This window comes from Cebus imitator, unplaced genomic scaffold (assembly GCF_001604975.1).
Source record: "Cebus imitator isolate Cc_AM_T3 unplaced genomic scaffold, Cebus_imitator-1.0 Scaffold619, whole genome shotgun sequence".
In the NCBI taxonomy this organism is placed as follows: domain Eukaryota; kingdom Metazoa; phylum Chordata; class Mammalia; order Primates; family Cebidae; genus Cebus; species Cebus imitator.
In genome coordinates, this window is record NW_016107934.1 from 480,820 (window position 1) to 505,032 (window position 24,213).

The window sequence follows — 24,213 nt, forward strand, 5'->3', positions numbered from 1 at the left end:
GAATGATCCTGACACCTTACACTAAAATTAAGTCCAGATGGATTAAAGACTTAAACATAAGACCTAACACCACAAAAACCCTAGAAGAAAACCTAGGCAAAACCATTCAGGACATAGGCATAGGCAAGGACTTCATGACTACAACACCAAAAGCAATGGCAACAAAAGCCAAAATAAACAAATGGGATCTAATTAAACTCCAGAGCTTCTGCACAGCAAAGGAAACAATCATTAGAGTGAACCAGCAACCAACAGAATGGCAAAAAATTTTTGCAATCTACCCATCTGACAAAGGGCTGATATCCAGAATCTACAAAGAACTAAAACAGATTTATGAGAAAAAAAACAAAGAAACCCATCCAAAAGTGGGAGAAAGATATGAACAGACACTTTTCCAAAGGAGACATATATGAGGCCAACAAACATATAAAAAATGCTCATCATCACATTATTAGAGAAATGCAAATCAAAGCCACATTGAGATATCACCTCATGCCAGTTAGAATGGCGATCATTAAAAGATCTGGAGACAGATGCTGGAGAGGATGTGGAAAAAGAGGAACACTTTTATATTGTTGGTGGGAGTGCAAACTAGTTCAACCATTGTGGAAGACAGTGTGGTGATTCCTCAAGGATCTAGAAAGAGATATTCCATTTGACCCAGCAATCTCATTACTGGGTATATACCCACAGGATTAGAAATCATTCTATTATAAGGACACATGCACACATATGTTCATAGTGGAACTGTTTACAATAGCAAAGACCTGGAACCAACCCAAACGCCCATCGATGATAGACTGGACAAGGAAAATGTGGCACATATACACCATGGAATATTATGCAGCCATCAAAAACGATGGGTTCGTGTCCTTTGTAGGGACATGGATGAATCTGGAAACCATCATTCTCAGCAAACTGACATGAGAATGGAAAATCAAACACTGTGTGTTCTCACTCATAGGTGGCTGTTGAACAATGAGAACACATGGACACAGGGAGGGGAGCACCACACACTGGGGTCTGTTGTGGGGGACAAGGGATGAAGAGCAGGGGTGGGTGGGGAGATCAAGGAGGGATAACATGGGGAGAAATGCCAGATGTAGGTGACAGGAGGATGGAGGCAGCAAACCACATTGCCATGTGTGTACCTATGCAACAATCCTGCATGATCTGCACATGTGCCCCAGAACCTAAAGTACAATTAAAAAATAATAATTCTCAAAGGTTTCTAGGAATGAATAGTCTGTATTTTAGAAATCAGGCTTATTCTTTTTAAAAATTAAAGTGAAATTTTCCCCTTTTTGTTCCTATTGAGCTCTCATATTTCACAAAACTTATCAAAGATTATCAAAAGTGAGGCTGAAACCCCGTTTGCAAGTTCTTGTGTTATCCTACAATCTGTTTTTTCTGCTACCAGAAACCTGAATTAATATACTAAGACCATGTGTATTGTATTCTAGCTTATTCTAACTTTAATTTAATATACACTTATCTTTTTTTTAATCTATACTTTTTGGTTTGATAATAATTTTCCTTGCCCCCCCACCAAATGGTGACAAAAACAGTAACTATATAGTTTGCCTTCTCTTGTTTCTTGTTGGCTTTACTTTCTCTAATCCAGACAAAGCAAATTTCTTTATGTAGCTCCAAACACTTATAAATGGTCTTAAGATTTATTCATTTTTGCCAAGCCTTACCTCACACTGGATTTTACAGTTTTTTGTTTTTTACTAGTCAATACCATACTTTTGTATTTCTCCTTGGTTGTCATACAAGATTTATATTCTTTTACAAATAAATTCATTAGTTTATGCATAATCACAATTTGAAAAAATCTTCCTCATTCTTTTATTGAGATCGTACGTGTATATGTGTGTGAAGAGAGAGACAGACAGATATTCTCACCACAGTCCTTATTCCATTTTAGTGCTTATTTGCATGTTCAGTCTCTGAATTCTTTTAAACTCACTTTTCCTTACGTCAAAAGTATACGTTTGATTCTTTAAAGCAATTTCCTTCTAAAGCACTCTCCTTTTAAGCATCTTCTAAGCACTTTAGTTCCTTGTCTATTACTATGAAAATTACTACAAATAAATTTCATAATTTTAATTTTTTTATTATTTTTATTATTTTTATTTTTTTGTGAGATGGAGTTTCACTCTTTTTACCCAGGCTGGAGTGCAATGGCGCGATCTCGGCTCACCACAACCTCCGCCTCCTGGGTTCAGGCAATTCTCCTGCCTCAGCCTCCTGAGTCGCTGGGATTACAGGCACGCACCACCATGCCCAGCTGATTTTTTGTATTTTTAGTAGAGGCGGGGTTTCACCATGTTGACCAGGATGGTCTCGATCTCTTGACCTCGTGATCCACCCGCCTTGGCCTCCCAAAGTGCTGGGATTACAGGCGTGAGCCACCGTGCCCGGCAATTTTTTTTTTTTTTTTAATTTGGTCTCCTGCATATTAGGCATTTCCACAAGACATAAACAAAACCTGGGAACAGCTTTGAATGTAGTAACATTTATAAGACACAGCACTCTTGTATGTGAGCAAATCCCTGGCCTCTCCCATCCTCCCATCCCCAGGTCTCCAGCCAGTGCCTCCCACTGGAGGAACCCGGTGGAAGCAGGCCATACAGGAGCTGAGGAAGGCAGTCGGAAGCCATCAGCAGTCACTGTTTTGTGCGGTCAGAAAGGTCTGACAGTGATGTACCGAAAGGCAGTTTCAAAAGGCAGGGATGGGAAAGGCGAGGTTAGGTTACACCTGTAATACCAATGCTTTGGGAGGCTGAAGCAAGAGGATTGCTTGAGGCCAGGAATTTGAAACCAGTGTGGGCAACACAGTAAGACTCTGTCTTAAGAAAAAAGAAAAAACACCAACCCCCACTCCCAGCACACACGAAATACCTACAAAAAGCAGGGATGCTAGGGCCAGTGTCAGACTGTCTAGGATTGTAGACAGGCTCTGCTGCTGAGGAGCTATTTTCTCCAAAGCTTTCTGTGCCTCAGTTTCTCAATGTATGAAATATGTATTGTAAAATTATCGCCTTGGGAAAACTGAGGTTTGATGAGTTGCACATGTAACAGTACTTAAAATAGTGCCTAGTACAGAGCAAAAATGATGTATTGTAATAACCATCCCTCTGGGGCATTATGCCATATGGAATAAATACTAGCTTATTAGTAATATTCAGATTAGTATCATTAATAGCATCACATGTCTTTGGTATACTGCTTTGCTCTACGTGTTCATTCTAGAGTTGAATGATTCTATCGTTAGGGGAAAAATAAACAACAAAATTAGGTTCAGAAGACCTCAAATCAGTTGTCTTTCAAGAAGCAACTCTAAGAAACATGTAAGAAAGCTCAGTTCTACTTTAGGGTACAAGTAGATACACTTACATCTACTTTTGGATGCACTCATCAACACTTCAGTGGGACTTACAAATGTGCATACAAACTACATTATGCACATATGCACGGATGTGCACACAGACAAGCACACAGAAGGCATCAAAGAACACAAATCGATGTGAACTCAAGTGAATAAGGCTGCATTGTAGGGAACAGAATTAATGGCTGGTATTAATTTAGTCAACCTGCCCTTAATAGAGGGTGAGTTATAATCAGGCTTTGAAACAGTACACGCCTCAGTAAATGACAATTTATTCTTCTAATATTATTTTAAATTGGACAATAACCTTTTTAAAAAGTAAGAATGAAAAATCATCTGGACATTTTCCAGGGATGGAATTCCCATGACTGCATTCAAAGAAGTTAAAATGTTAATGTTTTAAATCAAATGATGGGCATAAATATTTGATACCTATCATCTATTCCCTCAGGTACAACTTTATTTTTTTATAACTATAAATCAGTGGGCACAAAATGTATTCTGCTCACTTTTGTATTCTCCTCCAAGAATATCCCAGTACCTTTCAAACAGAAAGCATTCAACAGATAATTGTGTTTAATTGGATGGTTCGTTAGTTCTGAGGTAATCAATGAGTCTAAAATGCATTTGAATTCACACAAGAAAAGAGTCACAAGTCTATAAAAAACAATGCTGGCTGGATGCAGTGGCTCACGCCTGTAATCCCAGCACTTTGGGAGGCTGAGGTGGGTCAATCACCTGTGGTCAGGAGTTTGAGACTCCAGCCTGACCAAAATGGTGAAACGCTGTCTATATTGAAAATACAAAATTAGCTGGTTGTGGTGGTGCGTGCTTGTGATTCCAGCTACTTGGGAGGCTGAGGCAGGAGAATTGCATGAACCCGGGAGGCAGAGGTTGCAGTGGGCCGAGATCACGCCACTGTACTCCAGCCCGGGCGACAGAGCAAGACTCCATCTCAAAACACCACCACCACCACCACCAAAACAATGCTAACTATGACCATGCTACTGCTTGGTCCAGTCCAGCAATCACACTGTCCTTAGTTATACTTCCCAAGAACACCAGTGAAATTAATCTCCAATATTTTAATTTTACCTCTGTCAATAAAAACCACACAGAGGTTTTTCACTGTTTTGTGTAGTCAGAAAGGTCTGACAATGATGTGCTGAAAGAAATGGAACTCACTCCCAAAAGAAAAACAAAAACATCAAGATGTTAATACCTAGGATTCCTAAGGATGCGCCTATTAGACCATGTATAAAAATTATCTTCAAAATGATTACAAAGAAAAAGATGCACCAGAAATACTGAAGGGGTGAGACAAAATGTGTAGTAAAGGGATTTTATTTTATGTTCCTGGGTTCAGGGGGGCTATTACACTTTTAGATGAGGTGAAACCAAACCTTAGGCTCGGGGTTTGTTACTGTGAACTCACTTTAGAGACAAAATAAGCCTTGTCTGCATCAAGCTTTTATCTTTCTGAATCAGATATTTTAAAATGTATTCTTTTCTCCTGATAGTGATTCATTTGTTAATGTGTTCTGCTTTAAAAGATTTAATAAAATGATCAGTGAAAAAATAACAAATTATGTGTACTAGATAAAAAGTACTACCACAGAAGTAGAAATCATTTAACTGGTGGAGGTTGTGTATCCCCTATGTGAAAACCTTGGTATCAGAAGTGTCTCAGATTTTGGACTTTTTAGAATTTTGAAATACTTGGGCACATACATAATGAGATATCTTAGGGATAGGACCCAAGTCTGAACAGAAAATTCATTTATGTTTCATATATACTGTATATTAATAGGCTGAAGGTAATTTTATACACTATTTGAAATAATGATGTATAAGAAACAAAGTTTGTGTACACTTAACTGTCAAAAAGCAATGGTGTCAGGTGTGAAATTTTCTGCTTGTGAGGTCATGTCAGAACTCAAAGTTTTTGATTCTATACCATTTTGGATTTTTAATTTTCAAATTAGAGATGCTCAATTCTGTCCTAAGACATGGTAAGCAGTTCCAAAATGTACCATATTATTTCATTCTTAATTATACTTTGTCTTTCATTGTCTATTATAAAGGAGCTGGCTAGATTAAAAACAAGGCAGTGTGAAAACAGACCTACTGACACCAATCAAGAAGTTTCTATTTCCAAATCTCTGCTTTTTAGTACAAAATAAATGTTTTGCAGCCAAAGTATATTTACAATCATTTTGTACTGGCTTATTATCTGCCAAAACGGTGCAGACATAACCTTAGGATAGCATTTTAGCAGTGTTTTTCAAGATGTGCATTTCTCCCATAATTAAACAAAACCCGAACATTTGTGCCACAGAAATAAACACTGGTTGATGGTTTCTGAGAATACCATTGCTGCTAAGAAATTCAATTCTGCTTACCATAAAAGAGAACTGTCACAGGACAGTGGTCCCTAAAATCTGGGCATAACAGTTTTTTAGTCTGCTGAAGCAACTGGACTAGGTAAAATGGCGATTTACGTATTTGTCTTTACTCACAGTTTCCTCAGAAATGGTACAGTTTCTGAAGACTTTGGATGGGGTGGAAGCTGTCTTTGCTCCATAAACCCATCTACTAAAGTTTCCCCCAAAGAGGTTAAGGGTAGTCATTAAGTACCTTTTTATACTTTGTTTCTCCAAAAATAACCTAGTGCAATTGGGGATGAGGTGAAAAGTTTTAGAATAGGAGTTTTCTAAAAACGACTCACAACTTTGTATAAAATGATAAGGAAAGAAACCCACCACAAAAGGTCCCCTTAAATGTGTTTTAAGTATTATAATTCATTTATATGATGACAGTGTTGGCGGAGCTAAGGAGGGATGTTCTGGGCTTTAAGGGGGTTACTAGAGGATGGAAGGGATAATGCACATCAACAGTATGAAGACACAACAGAAATCTTAAATGGAGTCATACATTGATCAAATACCACCACCAAGTGGGAACACTGGAAGGATCTATGGTGCCTGTCTTTGTCATCTGTGCTCTGAGGAATGCAGGTCTCTGCTTCCTAAACTCAACTATTTTCTTGGCTAGCAATCTCCTCCCTTTTCCACTCTTCTATTATTGAATTTCTCTTCCCCACTTAGCATCTTTCAGTTCTTCTCTTTTCTAGCAGGGCTTACTCCTTGTAAATGCCCAGCCTTCCTGAAGCAGGGCTCCAGGGTCAAGGTCAAACACTTAGGTTTAGTGTGGCGTTATTGTTGACTCGTCTTTTTCTTTGTCTCTCTCATTGACTCACTTGTACACTCCACTTGAATACCACTGGCATTTCTTTCTGCCTCCCGTTCCCAATGTCAGCTCTCTCAATTCCGGTTCTTATCTTCTCTCACCTGATGTCCACAGAGGCTTTCCACTCCATTCCACACACGGCTGCCAAGATCTCTCTAACTGCTGCTTTTATCACTGTGTAACCCTGTCCTAAATCTTCAATGGCTCCTCATTATTTCCCCAGTACATATTCTTTGCTCTGCACTAAACATCCTCCCAATTCTGACTCACAGCTACACTTTACCTTCATCTTCCATAAACACAGCCCTGTCTTCCTGCCAATCTGATATACTTGTTACCATCTACCTCTCTCCTGTTCTTGCCTTTATCCCTTTGCTTTATCTCCCCTAACTGTCCACTTAATTAGGTGTAAGTCACAATCCCCGCTATATATGGTGGCCAGGTATAAAGGAGGGAAGTGAGTAAATTTACGTGGATGACGGCGATGACTGTTGGCTTCAGAGTCAGGGCTCAGCAGGGAAAGAAGAGGACAGTCATTTGGAGAACAAGCATCTAAGAGGGCAGCCATTAATCAACTCTGACCAACTGTTGTCATGGAGGAAGGCTGGCTCGATATGTCTAGGTCCTCTAAATTTTCGTAAGTCAGAAATGTATATTTACTTGAAATTTTACCCTTCAAATATTAGCCAATAATTGAACTGCAAAATATGATATAGGTAAATAAAATATAGGACAAACAAAGGATCTCTCCAGGTTGGATGTCAGCCAAAGACTGCTAGTTTCAACTTCTAGTGGTTTCTTAACTCCTTCATTGAGAACCATCTTCATTGTTCTTTCCCTTGTGCTTGGTCTCCAGAACATTCCTAGTATGGTCTCCCTTCCTTAGTTTTACACATCCATTTTTGTGTGTTACTCATCACTCAAGTGGGGTTTCATCATTTCATTTTATGATTCCTTATAAAATCACTTGCACTATTTCTTATTCCTTAACTTGATAAACAGAGATAAGATATATCTCTCTGCAACTACAGAATAAGCTCCTTGAGGACAGGAGTTGTGTACCATAATTTCCTATAATCACCATAGTATCTTCCAAAGTACATTCACAAACAAGCACTTATTTAAGGGTATAAGAGGCATCTTGGCAGTTTCAAAAGCACAGACATGTTTTAAAAAAGAAAAGATGAGCTCCATTTCTTTGACAGCTGTCTTGGACAATCTGTCATCTTATTCAGCCATACATATATGTGTAGGAGTAAGCTGTCTTCCATAGAGACTTTTATAATATGCACACTCCTATAACAAGCAACATGCACAGTCTTTCATATTCATCCAAAACAAGGCGAGAGAACAGCCTAGTGTTTAAGAAGACAGGCTGTGGAAACACACTGCCTGGGTTCCTATCTAAGCTCTAACACTTACTGTCCATACGACCTTAAACAAGTTCTGTAACTTCTGTATCTTTTGGTTTCCTAATGTGTAAAAGAGGAATGACAGTACCTACCTCAGAGGACACTTGTGAGAATTAAATTAGTGCACATAAACTACTTAGTACCTCACACACAGAAGATACTCCATAAATGTCAGTCATTATCATTTTAGGTTAGATAATACTTTATCTGTGGAAAGATCTATTAAAATTTATAATATATTTTAAAGAACATTCAAAATTGTTTCAGAAAAGTGAAAAGCAGAACAGCAATATTTTTAGACTTATGCTTCAGCCTCTAGTTATTCTCCAAAACACTAAAACAGTACTTAGAGGTAACGTGTTCCCGAAGGTTTATAGGTTTTAGTTCTCATTGCACCAAAAATACACGTATATACACCTACAGGTAACTTCAGCAGCTTCATTGTTATTGGCAGAGAATACATCCTCAATAATTATTGTGAGAATAAATGAACAAGCTGCTTTACTTGTTATATTAGACAGTTTTGGTACGAGAGATCTTCAAGGGTAGAATTTTCTTTGCTGAAATGTACACAGGTTCAGATATCTCTGACCCTCTTCAGTGTCCTCCAAGTATGGCCACTATAACGCACAATGATCTCCAGTGGGGATGCTTTGCTGTTCTTTATATGACCTGACCTAATTAATTTCAAAATGAAAGAAAACACAATACTGTAAAGTACCTGCATAACTTAAATGACTGATAAACTGAATAATCTGAACTTCAAGGAGGTCCAAACATAAAGCGTTATATTTTTCTCAATTCCTTGACCTTAGACAAAAACCCTTAAAAATACCTGGAACAAATCCCAGAATTTTCAGGTCACTTTCAGCTATTAAAAGTTACTCAGTTTAAAATGCCAATCATATACATGAATTAGGACCTTCCCCAGGAAATCTCCTGGCTCCAGAGTCCTGGAAAATGCGGAGGGGGTCTTTACGATGCCAAAGGTGGGAGAAGAGGCCAATCCAAGTATCTCTGCCTGCTGCCAATTTCTTTCAATTTTTTTTTTTGTTTGCCTGTTTAGGCGGGTGGGTACAGGGAATAGTAGTAAATATAGGCCCAAAATACTTCTTGCCTCTCACCATGGAGAAGACATTTCTTGTAAGCAATGACCCTCATGTTTGGAAAAACTGCTCATTCACTCCTCTTACTCCAGTCCACAGGAAAGGAGTTTGGGTTAAGGTGAGTAGTTAGTTTTGAGCTGGTTCCTGGCCCTTCTTTCACAGGCCTGAGGCCTCTCATTTAGAGAACAGAAGACAGAATCAGGGAGGTACAACCAACTGCCCATGCTTATGTTTTTCTTTATTTTCTTTGTTTCTGCTAACTCTACATAAGACTTAATGGCATTCTCAGGTAATGTCATGGGCAGGGGTGAAATTCAAAATATTTAACAGGCAGGAGTACCATCTAATCAGACGGGACGTGTCCTCCAAGTGCTGAAGGGGCACTCAGGCAGTTGGGATACAGGTGTCTTCTTGACAGCATAAAGTATCTTGGTGTTTTAGTATAAAGACAGTAAACCAGTTGAGAGTCCCTCCTGCTTGCAGGAGCACCTCAGAGGGTCCTGTGCAAAGGCATCTCTACCATGTTCTCCCCTGATGTGAGAGAATGTCCCAGGCCTACCTTATGCAATCCCTCTCTGTTACTGTCCAATAGCCTCCTGCTTGATCACATGGATCTATTTTCTATTTATCTACTTGACTGTTGGGAAACTCACACATCTTTATAATGCCCAACTAAGGCATGTAGCAGGCCATTCTGAGGCTCTCCATGCTGCTAACTTCCTTCAGTTTTCTTTTTGCCTGGTCAGACAGGTGAAGGATCCAGCAATAAATTGATGTCTAGAATATTTTTGCTCCTCGCCAAAGAAGATACCTCTCGCGTGTACCTTCCTCAATCTTTAACAATGGTTCTCTTGGAGCTGCCTTCACGTCCCTTGACATGGGACATAGATAAAGAAAGAGAAGTACTTCTTTCCTTTCCTCTCTGTGACACAGAGAAAAGGAAAAATATTCCAGATGTGTGGATAGCCTATAATAACCCTCCACCAAAGGATGACTTGAAGGTTGGAGTGGGGTAAGAGGAGGAACCGCTGGAGTGGTAGATAGGATAATAGTTGGATTAGGCTCTCTCTTTAGAAATCCCGAGATGGGTGTGACCCAAACTGGAAGTAGTTTCTTGGTGGCTTTCCTTTTACAATGTGTGAATTTAAGGTTGTGTCTTCAAATTGCAGACACCATCACCAATTCTAGGCAATAGGAAAAATAATCAATATCCTCTTACATTTATCTTAAAATACAGCAGAAATAATTGTTATATTTTGTAAAAGAAAAATGAATATCAAATACACATGGAAAAAAATTAAGGAAGCATAAATCTACTGGTAATTATTTGAAGATGCTAGTTAATCCACTGTGCATATATTTATGTTTAATTAGAAACTGGAAGGCTTTAGAATGTTATTCTAAAATATACCATACTAGTATTAAGACATTACACTGATTCAGTGCAAATAACAATACAAGAAAATTTTCTTGTTAAATTATTTTTTTAGGGACTCTGTTTTATCAAAAGTATATATTTTTACTCAAATGTCATAAGAAACTCAGTCTTAGTATAAGCTGATTTGCTGTAATTGGAATAGGCTTATTTCAGTCATTTTACCCCGTTAAATTATGATACCAACATTCAAACATCTGTTAAACCATAGCATCTGTTTCATATTTGGGATGCATCCCTACAAATTGGAAGAGTGTTCTTTTTAATGAGCTCTGATTTAATAAGAAATCCTTTTTTTTATGACTGCTATGCCAAGGAAAGAAAGAAGATGAATTCACTTCTTTACCACACCCCATGCAGCAAAGTACCCCAAAGGTTCATGAATTTCTAACAACAACAAAGAAAATGGTTTAAAGATAAATATCATATATTGAAAGTTGGTTTTAAATTTTAGTATTAATATTTAAGAAATCATATGTATTTTCATATATATGTATGCCCACATACATACACATGCAATTATACAACCAGCACAAGCAGAGGGCCATCCACCCATATTATTCAAGAAAAATAACCACTTCATTCAAATAAACTCTTTTGACAATCTACGCAGTCTTAGAGTTACTAGACAAATGCATGACCTCCCAGTCTCGCTGAGTTTGTTTACAACTCTAACTCCAAAGACACTCTCTCTCGTCAGATCTTCACGGTTTCAGTTATATCTGAAGCAGTACTTTGCACTGACTCATGCAGTTCTTTTTAGAACTATTCCTTGCTGTCTTCATTAGTTTTCCTTAGAGTTTTCCAGTCCCTTGTAGCCCTCTATTTTGGACTGAATTTGTCTAATACAAGAAGCATGTTATTGTATTGTCAGACAAAAATGGGTAAGTTTGTTCTATTGCTTATTAATTTTACTTTTTAAGGCCTTTGTATTTTTAAATTTCTAATTTGGACCTGGAAATCTTTGAAAGTCTAATTTACAGACATCAAATATTTTAAATTCACAAGTGTTTATAATACAAATTACCATAAAATTAAGAAATTTTGCTGGGCACAGTGGCTCACACTTGTAATCCCAGCACTTTGGGAGGCTGAGGCAGGCGAATCACTAGGTCAGGAGTTCCAGACCAGCCTGGCCAACATGGTGAAACCCCATCTCTACTAAAAACACAAAAACTAGCTCGGCACGGTGGCGGGCGCCTGTAATCCCAGCTACTCGGGAGGTTGAGGCAGGAGAATTGCTTGAACCTGGGAGGCAAAGGCTGCAGTGAGCCGAGCCTGCAACACTGCACTCCAGGCTGGGTGACAGAGCTAGACTCCGTCTCAAAAAAAAAAAAAAAAAAAAAAAAAAAATTAGAAATTTTAGAACTTGATTGGTCATCCCACTAAGTTAAATAAAACTACAAAAAATTTATAAAAGAATCTTATCGCCTACAAGAACTCAAAAAACCTCACTGAAAGGAAACCAGAAAAATGAGAGGAAAAAAAAAGGTAAGACATTTTTGGTCATCCACTTTCTACCTCCTAATTTATCTTACCAACAGAGAAAACTGTAACTAGAATGTCCTGCTGCTGAAAACATTTCTTCTGCATGTTCCCTTGAGGTAGGGTAGTCACAGCTTGGCAGAGAAAGCCATTGCCTTGCCCACCCTAGCAACATGTGCTTCCAGCGTCTTTTTCCCCAATCCATCCACCACCAATAAGAGCTCTGTTCCTCACCAGCTTTATGAAAGCACGTTTTCTACTTTGCCAATGGAACAGTAGCATTTTACACACATGTCACATCAAATGTACAACTGGTTCATCTTATAACATCAGATTTTAGAACATGTCATATGAATTCTTCACCAGGAAAACAAAAATTAAAACATCAACCATCTGATTTAGAAGTAGTGCATTCTGGAGATTTATAGATGGTTTATGGGAATGAGAAAACGGAAAATAACCACAGCAATTCTTCTGTCTTCAGGTTGGACTTACTTAGCCAATCTAAGTGACCTTATTTTAAAATACTACCTGTGAAAAATTTTTTGCAACATCTCTGGATAACCTTTTCCAATGCTTAATGACTCTTAGTAGCAAAATTCAGTTTTTCCAAATCAAAGGTCAACCCTCTCCTTGTTGAAAATTAGATGTAACACATTTTATGGTCACAGGAGAGATGGTGCAGTTTAGGAAACACTGTTAATATTTTGTGATTTCCACCTCTGCAGATCTTATCTCAATAGATTCTTAGGAACTTGCCTCTGCCAGTTGAAAGAGTGCAGACTTTCCACAGCGTTTTACAGGCTCAGCACCACCCAACTGTGAAGTGTTTGAAGAAATCTGTATTAAAGACAATTCACACAGAGAATATTAGTTGTGATATCAGAATCTTTGCTTCTCATTCATACACATTCAGGAATTTTTCTTAGTTTACAAGAGTATCACTGCTCCCATGTACCAAATAACAAAACATGTCACACTTGGGATGATCATTTTGAGAACCATTTTTAGTAAAAGACCTCAAAAATATTAACAAAAGCAGGTATGGCTGTTCAACAATAAGAATATTAAATTGCATATTCTAGGCTTTAGATTTAACTCTATAACCTTAAAGTGAGATATGCATTTCAATTTCTATAACAACTGGTCAAATATAAAAGAGATTTAAGAGTTATTTTGCATTTACCAAACAATTATTTAATTTTTTTGAGGAATATATTTGGGATCTCTGTGGCAAGACAGCATCAAGTCAGTCAACACATTTTTTTTAGAATCCAATATATATGTGCAAGGCCATATGACAGCAGCTTAGGAGGCTAAGAGGTTTATATAAAACACTGACCCTGGCTTTGAGAGTATGCTCTAATGTACATGCAAAGACTGATCATCAAGACCGCAAGTCTGAGCTATACAGTTAACCGCCTATGCTGTGTTGCAGTACATAATATAGGTACAATGTTAACATTGACTGAGTTCTCTTCTGCAAATCTGGCTAAATAGTGGCTGGCATTGAAAAAAATAAACAGCACTGCCTTTTCTCTTTTTTTTTTTTTTAAATAAAAACTTCATTTTCAATTCTTAAAGACATTTGCAAAGCATCTTCACCTGGAGAAGTTCTGTCATTGTTAGATAGTTTGGTCTAAGCTTTTCACATTCTTTATGATTCTGAATTCTTTCTCAGCTTAAAACAGAGCTATTTCCCAATTCAATTTAGGAGGTAGTCCTGCCTGTGACTATATCCTTAAAGGCAACCACAGATCCCACAGGTTGTTAGTTCCAGGAGAGGCTGGGTGCTTAGTGCTAGAGGAACTTTTCCCTGGAATACCTGCCGAAGAAGAGGCCTTGGCAGAGGCATGTATTTAATAATGGCCTACCTCGACCATTAAAAAGGACCTAGCTTAAGGAAGTTACAAGGACTCTTTCCTCCTAGGTGCTATCAGTCTTAACAGAGTGCTTTTCTATTTATCTCTATCATTTACTTTTTTTTAGAAGATAAATTTATGGGGCTCAATCTTACTGAAGTTTGGAATATTTTTCTCTTGCTGAATTTTTACTGATAAATGCTACTACTACCTTTTCTAGACAGGTTGAATTCACTTACTCACCTTATCAGGGGACTAAGAGAAAACAAACACATTAATATCACTGACTCTCAGTGCTTCAGGGAATGAGGCACTGAACATAAATGCCAGAGCCTTGAATCAACGTTGTGTAATAGAAAGAAGACGGTCTTTGTGCCAGACAGGCATGCTTTCATTACTTGCTGCTGTGTGGGCTTAAGCAAATAAGGTTTTGAGTCTCATTTACCTCACCTTTAAAATACAAATAGTAATATCTGCCTGGAATTGTGCTGTGAAGATTAGGTTTGATGCTAGTGTAGGGCAGTGCTAAGGAGATATTATGCTCTCAATAAATGGCCCAATTATTACTAATGATTTATCTTTAACACCTTTTTAGTACAATTTCATACAATTCCAAAAACTAGGTACACACTGAAATTGAACAGAATTAAAAATGGCAATGTTTGCGGATATTTATTAAATTTAGTAATTTGGAGAGCATTAAATTTGTCGCATAATCCCATGACATGCTCAAGAATTACTGAAGGCCCAGAAGCAGGGTAGCACTGCACTTCATACCCCATGCCGTTTTTCTGGCTTTTCCCACTGGCTCCCTCTGCTGCTGCATTTGTCACTGCAGGTTTTCTTTTTCTCTGTGTGTCACTCCCACATATCCTGTGCCTGATGCAGTGCATCGCACACTGAGAGGCTCATGAATGACTGACTGCATGGATGCATTACCTGCCCTTAGAGTTCAAGTACAACTGTCAGAGAGGAGGCTTGAGAATAGTCCTCTTATGTTTAGTAAGAACAGTTTTCCTCATTGACTCTGGGAGGATTGTTACCTGTTTACAGGTACAGGGCAGCAGTTTAAATGCTCAAGGTTGCTGGAAGCCTGATTCCCAAAAAGGCATGTGTGGGGGGAGGTTCAACATATTTTCATAGTCCAACATTTCCAGAATCTCCTAACAATAACATTTTTATGACATTACTTAGTGTGAGATATGATTTCTAAAAGTTAAATCAAAAACTTCTTAATTTGAGGGAAGGAAGGGTAGAAAACTGGAAATACGCTAATTTCTATGGCGGGGGTCCTTATCTCAATTTCTTTGCAGCATTTGACAGTGCTAGTCTTTCTTTAGAAAAGCTCTTTCCTGCCTTCCATTACTGCAGGGTCCTTGCTTTCCTCCTATGTCTCAGGCCACTCCTCGTGGTTTTTTGCTGGCTTTTCTTTCTATAATGATCCCTTCAACATTTTTCCTCAGTGTTTTGTCTTAGAGCCCTCTCTCAGTAATCTCATCTATGCTGATGCCTTCAATTTCAAGCGTAGCTGGTACAGTAATGACTTGTTATATCACTGTTCATTCCTGCCGATGCTCTTCTACCTAGGAGACAAATACATCCTTTCAGATAGGAACAATATAGTTAACATCTGTTTTCCAATGACTGGTCAGCTATGGAGGGAAGCGTGTGTTTGCTATGTTAGTAGGTAGAGGGCACTAGTGCGCCATAGTGCATAGCAATTTCATGGGTATGCTTTTTATTTTTCTCAAATTGGATGGGGCTTGCCAGTAAGTTAGTTCCACTGTAGTCTCTCTTCTGACTATTATGTAATGTTCGGATAAACAGTATTCATCCATAAAGGCTAGCAAGAGGGTGGGTGTAACAGTATATGAGGTACAGCTAAAGTGCTAAGAAAAATGATCACCCTGGATGTTAAATTGCTAATTTTATGGCTGCCTGAGGTGGGACAGCAAACAGGTGGTAAAGACCAGAATCAAATTAGGTAACGATGGAAGTGTTTTGCAATTATAAAGGTATTACAAATATTGTAGCTTGGGAGAAAATGACTGATAATTGTTGAATGAATAAATGAGTCAATGAAGAAGTAATTTCTTCCTTACCTTACCCTCCTTATCTAAAAAGAAAAATTAGTGTTTCCAATAAAATACATAATACATCTACCTAATTAGTTACAGTGTAAGTATATGGTGTTTTTAATAGAAAGTAATATTACGTAACACACTGAGCATTCCCTCATGAAAATAAATGCATTAAATTTGCATCTATTGCTTATATCCAATTGTGACAAAATTTTAATTTTGGTGAAATTATAAAAGCAAAGTAAATATCTTCTAAGGAAAGTTTTAATGTCCAAATCTACCTAAATCATCCAGATTAGCTGTGTCTTCAAGGTAAATGTAATTTTTCAATGCAAAGATATACTCTATCAGAGAATATGGGAATTGGTCATGGCTCTTAGGCCTGTTAAATAATTAAAGACAACAGTTCCCTTCCAACATTATATTTAGTCTTTAGTCTTTGGTAAACCAGGTCTAGAAAGTGACTATGTGTCACTCTACCTGTAAACAACAGAGGATGGAGACAGCAAAGTCATTCTGACCAACTTAATGGATCAGAACCTGGAAACACAGAGTAGATGGCACTTTGGATGGGCCACGCTGAATCTGGATGAAACATGAGTGTCACCTTGGAATGGGAGACAGGCTGCAATTGGGGTGGGGTGTGAGGAACAGTCCCTGCACTCTATGTTTCTTTCTAAATCCTCATTTTTCTCTCCTTAAATGTAAACATTTATGAGGCATCTGCAAACAAAATGTGCTTTATTCAGTTTTATGGTTCCATTTAGATTCACTTCCATGAGCTTTTCAATGACTGGATTTGGTTAAGAAGGAAACTTATCTTTCTCAGCTTGCAAGGAAGAGATCCAGGACTCAATGAAAAAAAAAAAAAGCCAAACATTTTTGACTTAAAGAAATTACTAGGGTATTAAAAGTGTGTTTCTCAGATAAATATTTTACATGATAAATAACCCATTTCCAAGAGAAAATCTAGTTAACTTCTTCCCAGTGTTATAAAAGGTTGTAAATACAACAAATAGTTTCTGAGAATTTTGTATGCCTGATCTTAAAATGACATTACAAAGCTAAATACTTTTAAAGGGTAAATTGTTTCCCAGATTATATAAACACCCACTTCTCTTAAAGTGTGCATAATGGAACCAGGAATCCCTCTGAAAAGAGACAGGGGTATAAAGTGCTCCACTGGGTAATTTTCTATTTTACACCAATCCCTTCCTCTCTTGACCCTTCCACCGTGAGGTCCCAGAGATATTAACATGTACCTTAACAATAATGATTTAATAATTTGGGTTTTTTTAAAAAAACACATAGCTATAGAGCAGTGGTCTCAAACTGTGGTTGCAAACTGTGGAATGCAAATTCTCAGGTCCAGCACCAGACCTAATCAGTCGGAAACTTTGGTGGTGGGGCCCAGCAATCTGTGTGTAAACAGCATTCCAAGTGACTCTGATGTACTGTAAAAGTTGAGAACCTTTTCTATCGACTAATTAAAACAAGAATTTCAAGAGTCTTTGGGTTTTCTCAAAGGTGATGTTGTTTTATGAAATAATTCTAACAGCTTTAGGAATACGACAGTGAGTAATTATAGCCTATTCTATTTATATTGCATACGTAAGGTCATAACAGATTTTAGCAGATCTTTTTATTAGTTCATCTAGTTGGCTCTTATTTAGCCTTAAATAAAATCAGTCCAATATTGGTCTAACAATGTGGTCAGATTACAAGATGTTAAAGATGGAAAGTTAGGGTTCTGTTGGGTCAGAGGAGGAAATTGAGGAGAGAAGTTACGTATCCTTTGAGAACCATGAACTCCTCTTGGATAAACACATATAACATTTACAGTTAAACAGCCAAGGATACAAAAATTTAATTTGCTGAGGAACTAGGGCTATTATCAATGGTTGCAAAATATAAGGAGGAAAAGTTATATACTTGTGGGGACTACATCTCATTCTAGGGCAAAACAGAAATTACATATTTTTACACTATCCATTATATTTTGGTCTACACTTCATGACTAAAAACCCCAAGAGTCCTCAGGAGATAAGTGTGTTGAGCAGAGGCGCAACCTCTAGAAATGCTACCCTGGCATGACTCTCTCCTCTCAGGTAAGAAGTTTTTTTCTTCTCTAGAAAAAAACTCAGCATAATTAAGAGGCAAGTAGCAAATCTCATGCATTCAAGAATGAATGTACTGAGCAGCAAGGACAAATTAGTTTATGAAAGGCATGGGATCTCATCCTGCAGAAGCACAGGATGGTGGCTATTACACCACCAAACTGGTTCCTTAGAGCTGTCTGCAGGGCTTCAGGAGCTCTGAATGAATCTGATGATGGTGTTGATAAAATAATCATCACGGCCAGGTGCGGTGACTCATATCTGCAATCCCTGCACTTTGGGAGGCCCAGGCAGGTGGATCACCTGAGGTCATGAGTTCATGACCAGCCTGGCCAACATGGTGAAACCCGTCTCTACTAAAAATACAAAAATTATCCAGGTGTGGTGGTGAAAACCTGTAATCCCAGCTGCTTGGGAGGCTGAGGCAGGAGACTCACTTGAACCTGGGAGCTGGAGTTTGCAGTGAGCCCAGATCGTGCCACTGCACTCCAGTCTGGGTGACAAGAGAAAAACTCTGTCTCAAAACAAAAACAAAACAAAACAAAACAAAACAAAACAAAAACATACGCTGAGCAGTGATGACTGTTAGAACCAGCATCAGCTGAGATACTCCATACTGGTATTTTAAATTAAGCTGAATACTCTTGGTAGTCAGTGGATATGTAAACATCAGATGTGTCAAAGATGAGCCAATACCATTCTAATATTCATGCTATGGAGTATCGAATTTAATCAACAGAATACGTGGCAAATCAATTCTGTTTTGAAAAAAATGCTTCTGAAAAGCTGGTTAGAACTGGCTCAGATATCAACATTAAAAATAAATTTAGTCAATATGCCAACATTTCTTTTTAACGCTGAAGGATTATTAGCATCAAACAAATGGGCATCAGCAACTGGAGGAAAGCAAGAAAGTATTATTAACAAAACTGTTTCCCCTAGACAGTGAAAGTCACAGCTTGGTTATTGTAATGGGAAACCGTAATAAAATCTTAATTTATTCAGATTAATTAAGCAAATTATTCTTTATGAAATAATGTTATATATTTTCGTTACCAGTCTTATACACCAACCCTCAGCAGCTAAGCAAATACTATGGCAGGGAAGCCTAATACAGAAGCAGGCCAACCAATGGCATAAAGTCACAGTAGTTGACACAAGTTGTCCCAAGAGGAAATGACACTTTTTTTTTTTTTAATTTAAGAGTCCAAAGTAATATTTTCTCATTTTCAAAGTAAGATGCTAGGTTTTCTTCTGCCAAAAGGATATCATTTTACATTTCATTTATGCAATACTCTTTATTCAAATGAATCAAAGTGATTCAATTGTCATTTTCTCTCAACCCTATAAAAAATTGCTTGGTTTATGATATGCATTTTTCTGTTGGGATAAAAAGAGAAAAAAGAAAAGACCTAAAGCAGATAGCATCTTATTTTCATAAACTATATACATTTTATTATTTTTCATATAGTGCCCATTAGAAATGAGCATATGGTTGAGGGCAGGGCTTTTGTGGCAAAATTAAGAATACCAGATTTGTCTCTGCAGCATACCAACCAAAAAAAAAATTGCTCTCTGGTATGTGCTCTCTTTGGCTGACAAACCAAAGAAATCTGAGATCTTACAAAAGCTGACCTGATCTAAGCCTGGGATTAAATACTAATAAAAATACTGGCTGAAGCTATAACACACTTAAAGCTAATTTAACCTGATTTAACAGGTCGTATTCACCACTGCATTCACTGTGAAAGAGTTATTCATGAATTATAGCATCTAATTTCACTATTGGAAAAATTTAATAAATCGAAACCCTCTGGCCTTCGTGTTGACAGCAGTTTTTCCAAGCTTTTAAAATAAATTAAAAACAAGGTAGAATGAAATAAACACATTACTGGTAAGTGCCTATTCTGAATGAGCTCTTTAATGAATGCTTATAAAATGGGTGTAAAATCTGAAGCTGATTTGACTATGATTACACCAGAGGTAGCAAAAAAAGCAATATATATTCTGTTATGTGTATTATGTTAATAATGACAACAGGCATGCCTGAAGTTCACTATACATTACTAAAACTCCATTCCAGTATTCCTGAGCTCAACAAGTTTTCTTAGCCCAATAAGCATTTTAAAAAGGCCATACCTCTGCAAACTGAAACAAGGCGGATGTTTGACATTGCTTTGTAGGAGCATCAGGGTGGGACGTACTTGAAGATATCTGAAAGGAAACAAGTAGTTTTTAATGCACAATGACATTTTTCCATATGAGATCGTAAGATTCTGCCATATATTTTCAACTATAGACACTGATAAAGATTTTAAAATGAGTCATTACCCTCAACCCCTTTAGAAGAGCAGTATAAATGATAAGGGAGGACAAAGGCCATGTTTCTAAAAACAGATGATTATAAAGAACAAAGACTGAGTATGGCTCATTTGCCCTGTCTTTTGTAAGGGTACCAGGTATATATCAAACAGCAGTTAAGGAGACCTGTTGAAAGAAATTTCCTTACTTAAAAAAATGAAAAAAATGTATATTATTAAAAGCTGAAAGGTGCAAGTAAAGCCACTCACTCACTCTCTTCCAACACCACTCCTTCCAAGCAAGCTGTTCTCTAGTTAGAGGCAGCTGTGAAGCAGTGTCGGCAAAGCATATGGATGTGGGTCAGGGTATCTGGGATTGAATCTGCTCTGCTGCTTATCCACAACATGACCTTGGGCAGCTCAGCTAAACTTTCTGACTTATTTTTCCCAACTGTAAATTGATGATGATGACAATAATTCGCATTTTAGAGGATTGTGGTGAAAAAAAAAAAACAACCCATAAAATATGGCATGGCATCAGAACTCAATATATTGTTTAGTAAATATGAAAAGCATTTTCTTCTTTTACAGCACCTGTATCCTCCCACCCAACACAAACACACACACATTAGTGTCTGACAATTAACAGAAGTCTGCCACCCTACAACTAATTCAACTAAGGGACCTTCTGTTTCCAGTTGGTAATTATGGTAGCTTCCTTCAACTTCGCTCAGAGGAACATGAGGAAATACTTTTCAAGGACATTTTAAGAGCAAGGTCAGTTAGTAATTTTGGTTCCAAAGTGAAAAAAGCTTTTATCCAGCTACAAAACAGGGTAAAAGTGGGTCACAGAGAAGAAAGCCTAGGCCTTATAACTTCAGCCATTCCCAATCCCACAAGTCTTTTCCTTCAAGTAACTGTGTTCACCAACAACTCCATCAAAAGGTACTTACTAAGCAATAAATCCACCTTAATCATAACCCTTTAACCACAAAAACTGCTTTTTTCATTTTAGTTAAACTGGTTAGAAAAACAATGGGGCCATGTAGCCATACAGTATGAAAGTGACGTTTAGGAATGAGAAAGAATCAGGAAGCTGGGCACAGTGTGGCTCACATCTGTATACCCAGTGCCTTGGGAGGCTGAGGTAGGAAGATCACTTGAGCCCAGGAGTCCAAGACCAGCCTGAGCAACACAGCAAGACCCCGTCTCAAAACTACAAAAAAAAAAAAAAAAAAAAATTAGCAGAGAGACTGACTGAGTAATGAACTGTATTCACTGCTGAAGCTATCAGGAAAACTTCATTCTACTGGGTCTTTCTAATCAGATAAGTATTTTTAGAATAAATATCAGTAAGACGAAAAAATATCAACCAAATCCAATTTAACAAACTAGGTAGAAATAAACCATCTTATCCATTATAAGATCTAGCCAAGTGTTCTGAAGACATTCAAGGACAAAATTTTAGAACTTTTCTTGGTCAAACCATGAATCTTGTCATTTCAAGTGACTACCAAGTAGAAGTATGACGGACTGCAAAAATGAACCCAGAGAAATCTTTCTTAAGTCTTAGGAATTATAAACTCAGTAAATCTTATTGCAGACATGACTTTTCATCCCTACCAAACCTCTATAAAATTAAAAAAAAATAAACTTTATATAAAGGGAAATACATAAATATTGCAGGTTATACCTAAATATAATATATTCCTTTAAGAATTAAATCAGGTGGGCCGGGCGCGGTGGCTCACGCCTGTAATCCCAGCACTTTGGGAGGCCGAGGCGGGTGGATCACGAGGTCAAAAGATCGAGACCATCCTGGTCAACATGGTGAAACCCCGTCTCTACTAAAAATACAAAACATTAGCTGGGCATGGTGTTGCGTGCCTGTAATCCCAGCTACTCAGGAGGCTGAGGCAGGAGAATTGCCTGAACCCAGGAGGCGGAGGCTGCGGTGAGCCGAGATCGCACCATCGCACTCCAGCCTGGGTAACATGAGTGAAACTCCGTCTCAAAAAAAAAAAAAAAGAATTAAATCAGGTAATGGCAAAATAGAAGTAGTGTTACAATCCATCCAATTTTGTGAAAAGTATCTCGGAAGTTCTTAAAAAAAAAGTGGCGGGGAGATGTTATTATAAATTAATATAAGATAAAGATTTAAACTAATAACATAAATAGGGGCTCCTGGAGACAGATTAGAGACCTTTTATATAAAAGCAATAGGATGAGGGATCCCTCTGCATCTTAGATATGCTGTAGGAGCCACAAAAATGTACATATGCTAATATATCCAAAATTTCCTGTGAAATTTTAGAGGTTTCATTAGATTGTTAAAGGTTCAAGGATCGTCTCTTAAGCCTTTCTGCTTTCAAAGTAGGGACCAATCTTATTTAACATGTCTATAACTGCTCTTGAAAAAAAGAGTGCAGGCCGAGTGTCGTGGCTCATGCCCTGTAATCCAGTACTCTGAAAGGCTGAGGTGGGAAGATGGCCTGAGATCAGTAATTCAAGAACAGCCTGGGCAACACCGTGAGACCCCATTTCTAAAAAAAAGAAAAAAAAATTAGTTGGGCATGGTGGCATGCATCTGCAGTCTCAGCTACTCAGGAAGCCGAGATGAAAGGATCCCTTGCACCCAGAAGTTCCAGGTTACAATGAGCTATGATCATGCCACTGCACTATACACCTGGACGACAGAGTGAGACTCTATTTCTAAAAAAAATAAAAAATGTTCCCCCAATACAAAACAGTAAAACAGTTGGGCAAACACCAGGAAGGATGACTGTGGTGAAAAATGTCTAGTCAATGAGAATTCAAATGATCAAGGGAAGACCAGGTGGCTTAAAGTTTAAGAAAAAAATTTATCAGTGGGGGCTCATATTGAGTTCTGGAGTAAATTAAGATATTCTGAGCAGTCTTAAACTTTAGACTTCATATCAAGGATAATGTGCTTTTCTACACCATCTCTTTGAACCATGTCAAGAGACCTATTGAGCTGAACAAGTCTGACAAACGATGACTTTGAAAACTGCCAACCTCAGGCTCAAGTTTCAATTAAGATGAAAGTATACTTAAAAAAGAAAAGAAAAAGAAATGCATGGATTAGTTGCACAGCCAATAATCCTGAGCCAATTCTGTCTTCTATTTCATCAAATGAACACGCCAATAAATGACTGCTATAATAGTAATTCAATATAGTCTTAACCTTACTACTAACCATGAGTAAAAATTAGTAATAAGATTAACAATATTTACTACGACTTTAATGATAAGCTTCTATAAATGCATAAATGTAGTTATTTCTTAATTAAGAGTCCCAAAATATCTTTTCCAAAATTTGACTCTATTTTCCCACTTATGGTTGAACTGAGTAGAGTTCTTCATTGCTTTCAGTTACTGTTGCTGGCCCCAATTTAAGCCCACTTTACAGTTTTCTCATTAGTTAAGTATCAATTGTAGTATGTTACCTCGGCAAACTGAAACAATGGTGACTTCTGACGCAATTCAGGAGATTCTGAAACATCAGGCCTGCATGTGCCGGAGGATACCTGAAACAAAGAAAGATGTCACATTTTCTTTTGTACTATTTACTATGTTAGGTAAACATTTAAGGCTCTATCTTCATTATCAACAACAGTTACAGAAACATCACCTTTCAATCAAGTCTTTTTCTCAAGATATACGTTTCTTCTTTTATCTCAATGCTAATATTGACCCACTTTTGCAGTTAGGTGACAATTACTTTGGTAGTCAACTGTTAGTCAAAAGTCAC

General features: G+C 37.7%; 1 protein-coding gene across 17 annotated transcripts in view; it reads right to left on the reverse strand.

The window, feature by feature from the left end:
- Positions 1-24,213, reverse strand: part of BBX (BBX high mobility group box domain containing) — a 278,550-nt gene that overhangs the window by 43,518 nt on the left and 210,819 nt on the right. For all 17 annotated transcript variants that reach the window (XM_017517145.1, XM_017517135.2, XM_017517142.2 and 14 more), the window contains 3 exons: positions 23,909-23,989; positions 20,281-20,355; positions 12,841-12,921 (listed from right to left, as the gene is read on the reverse strand). In XM_017517145.1, the coding sequence (XP_017372634.1) occupies positions 12,841-12,921; positions 20,281-20,355; positions 23,909-23,989 (237 nt within the window). The remainder of the gene's footprint in view (positions 1-12,840; positions 12,922-20,280; positions 20,356-23,908; positions 23,990-24,213) is intronic.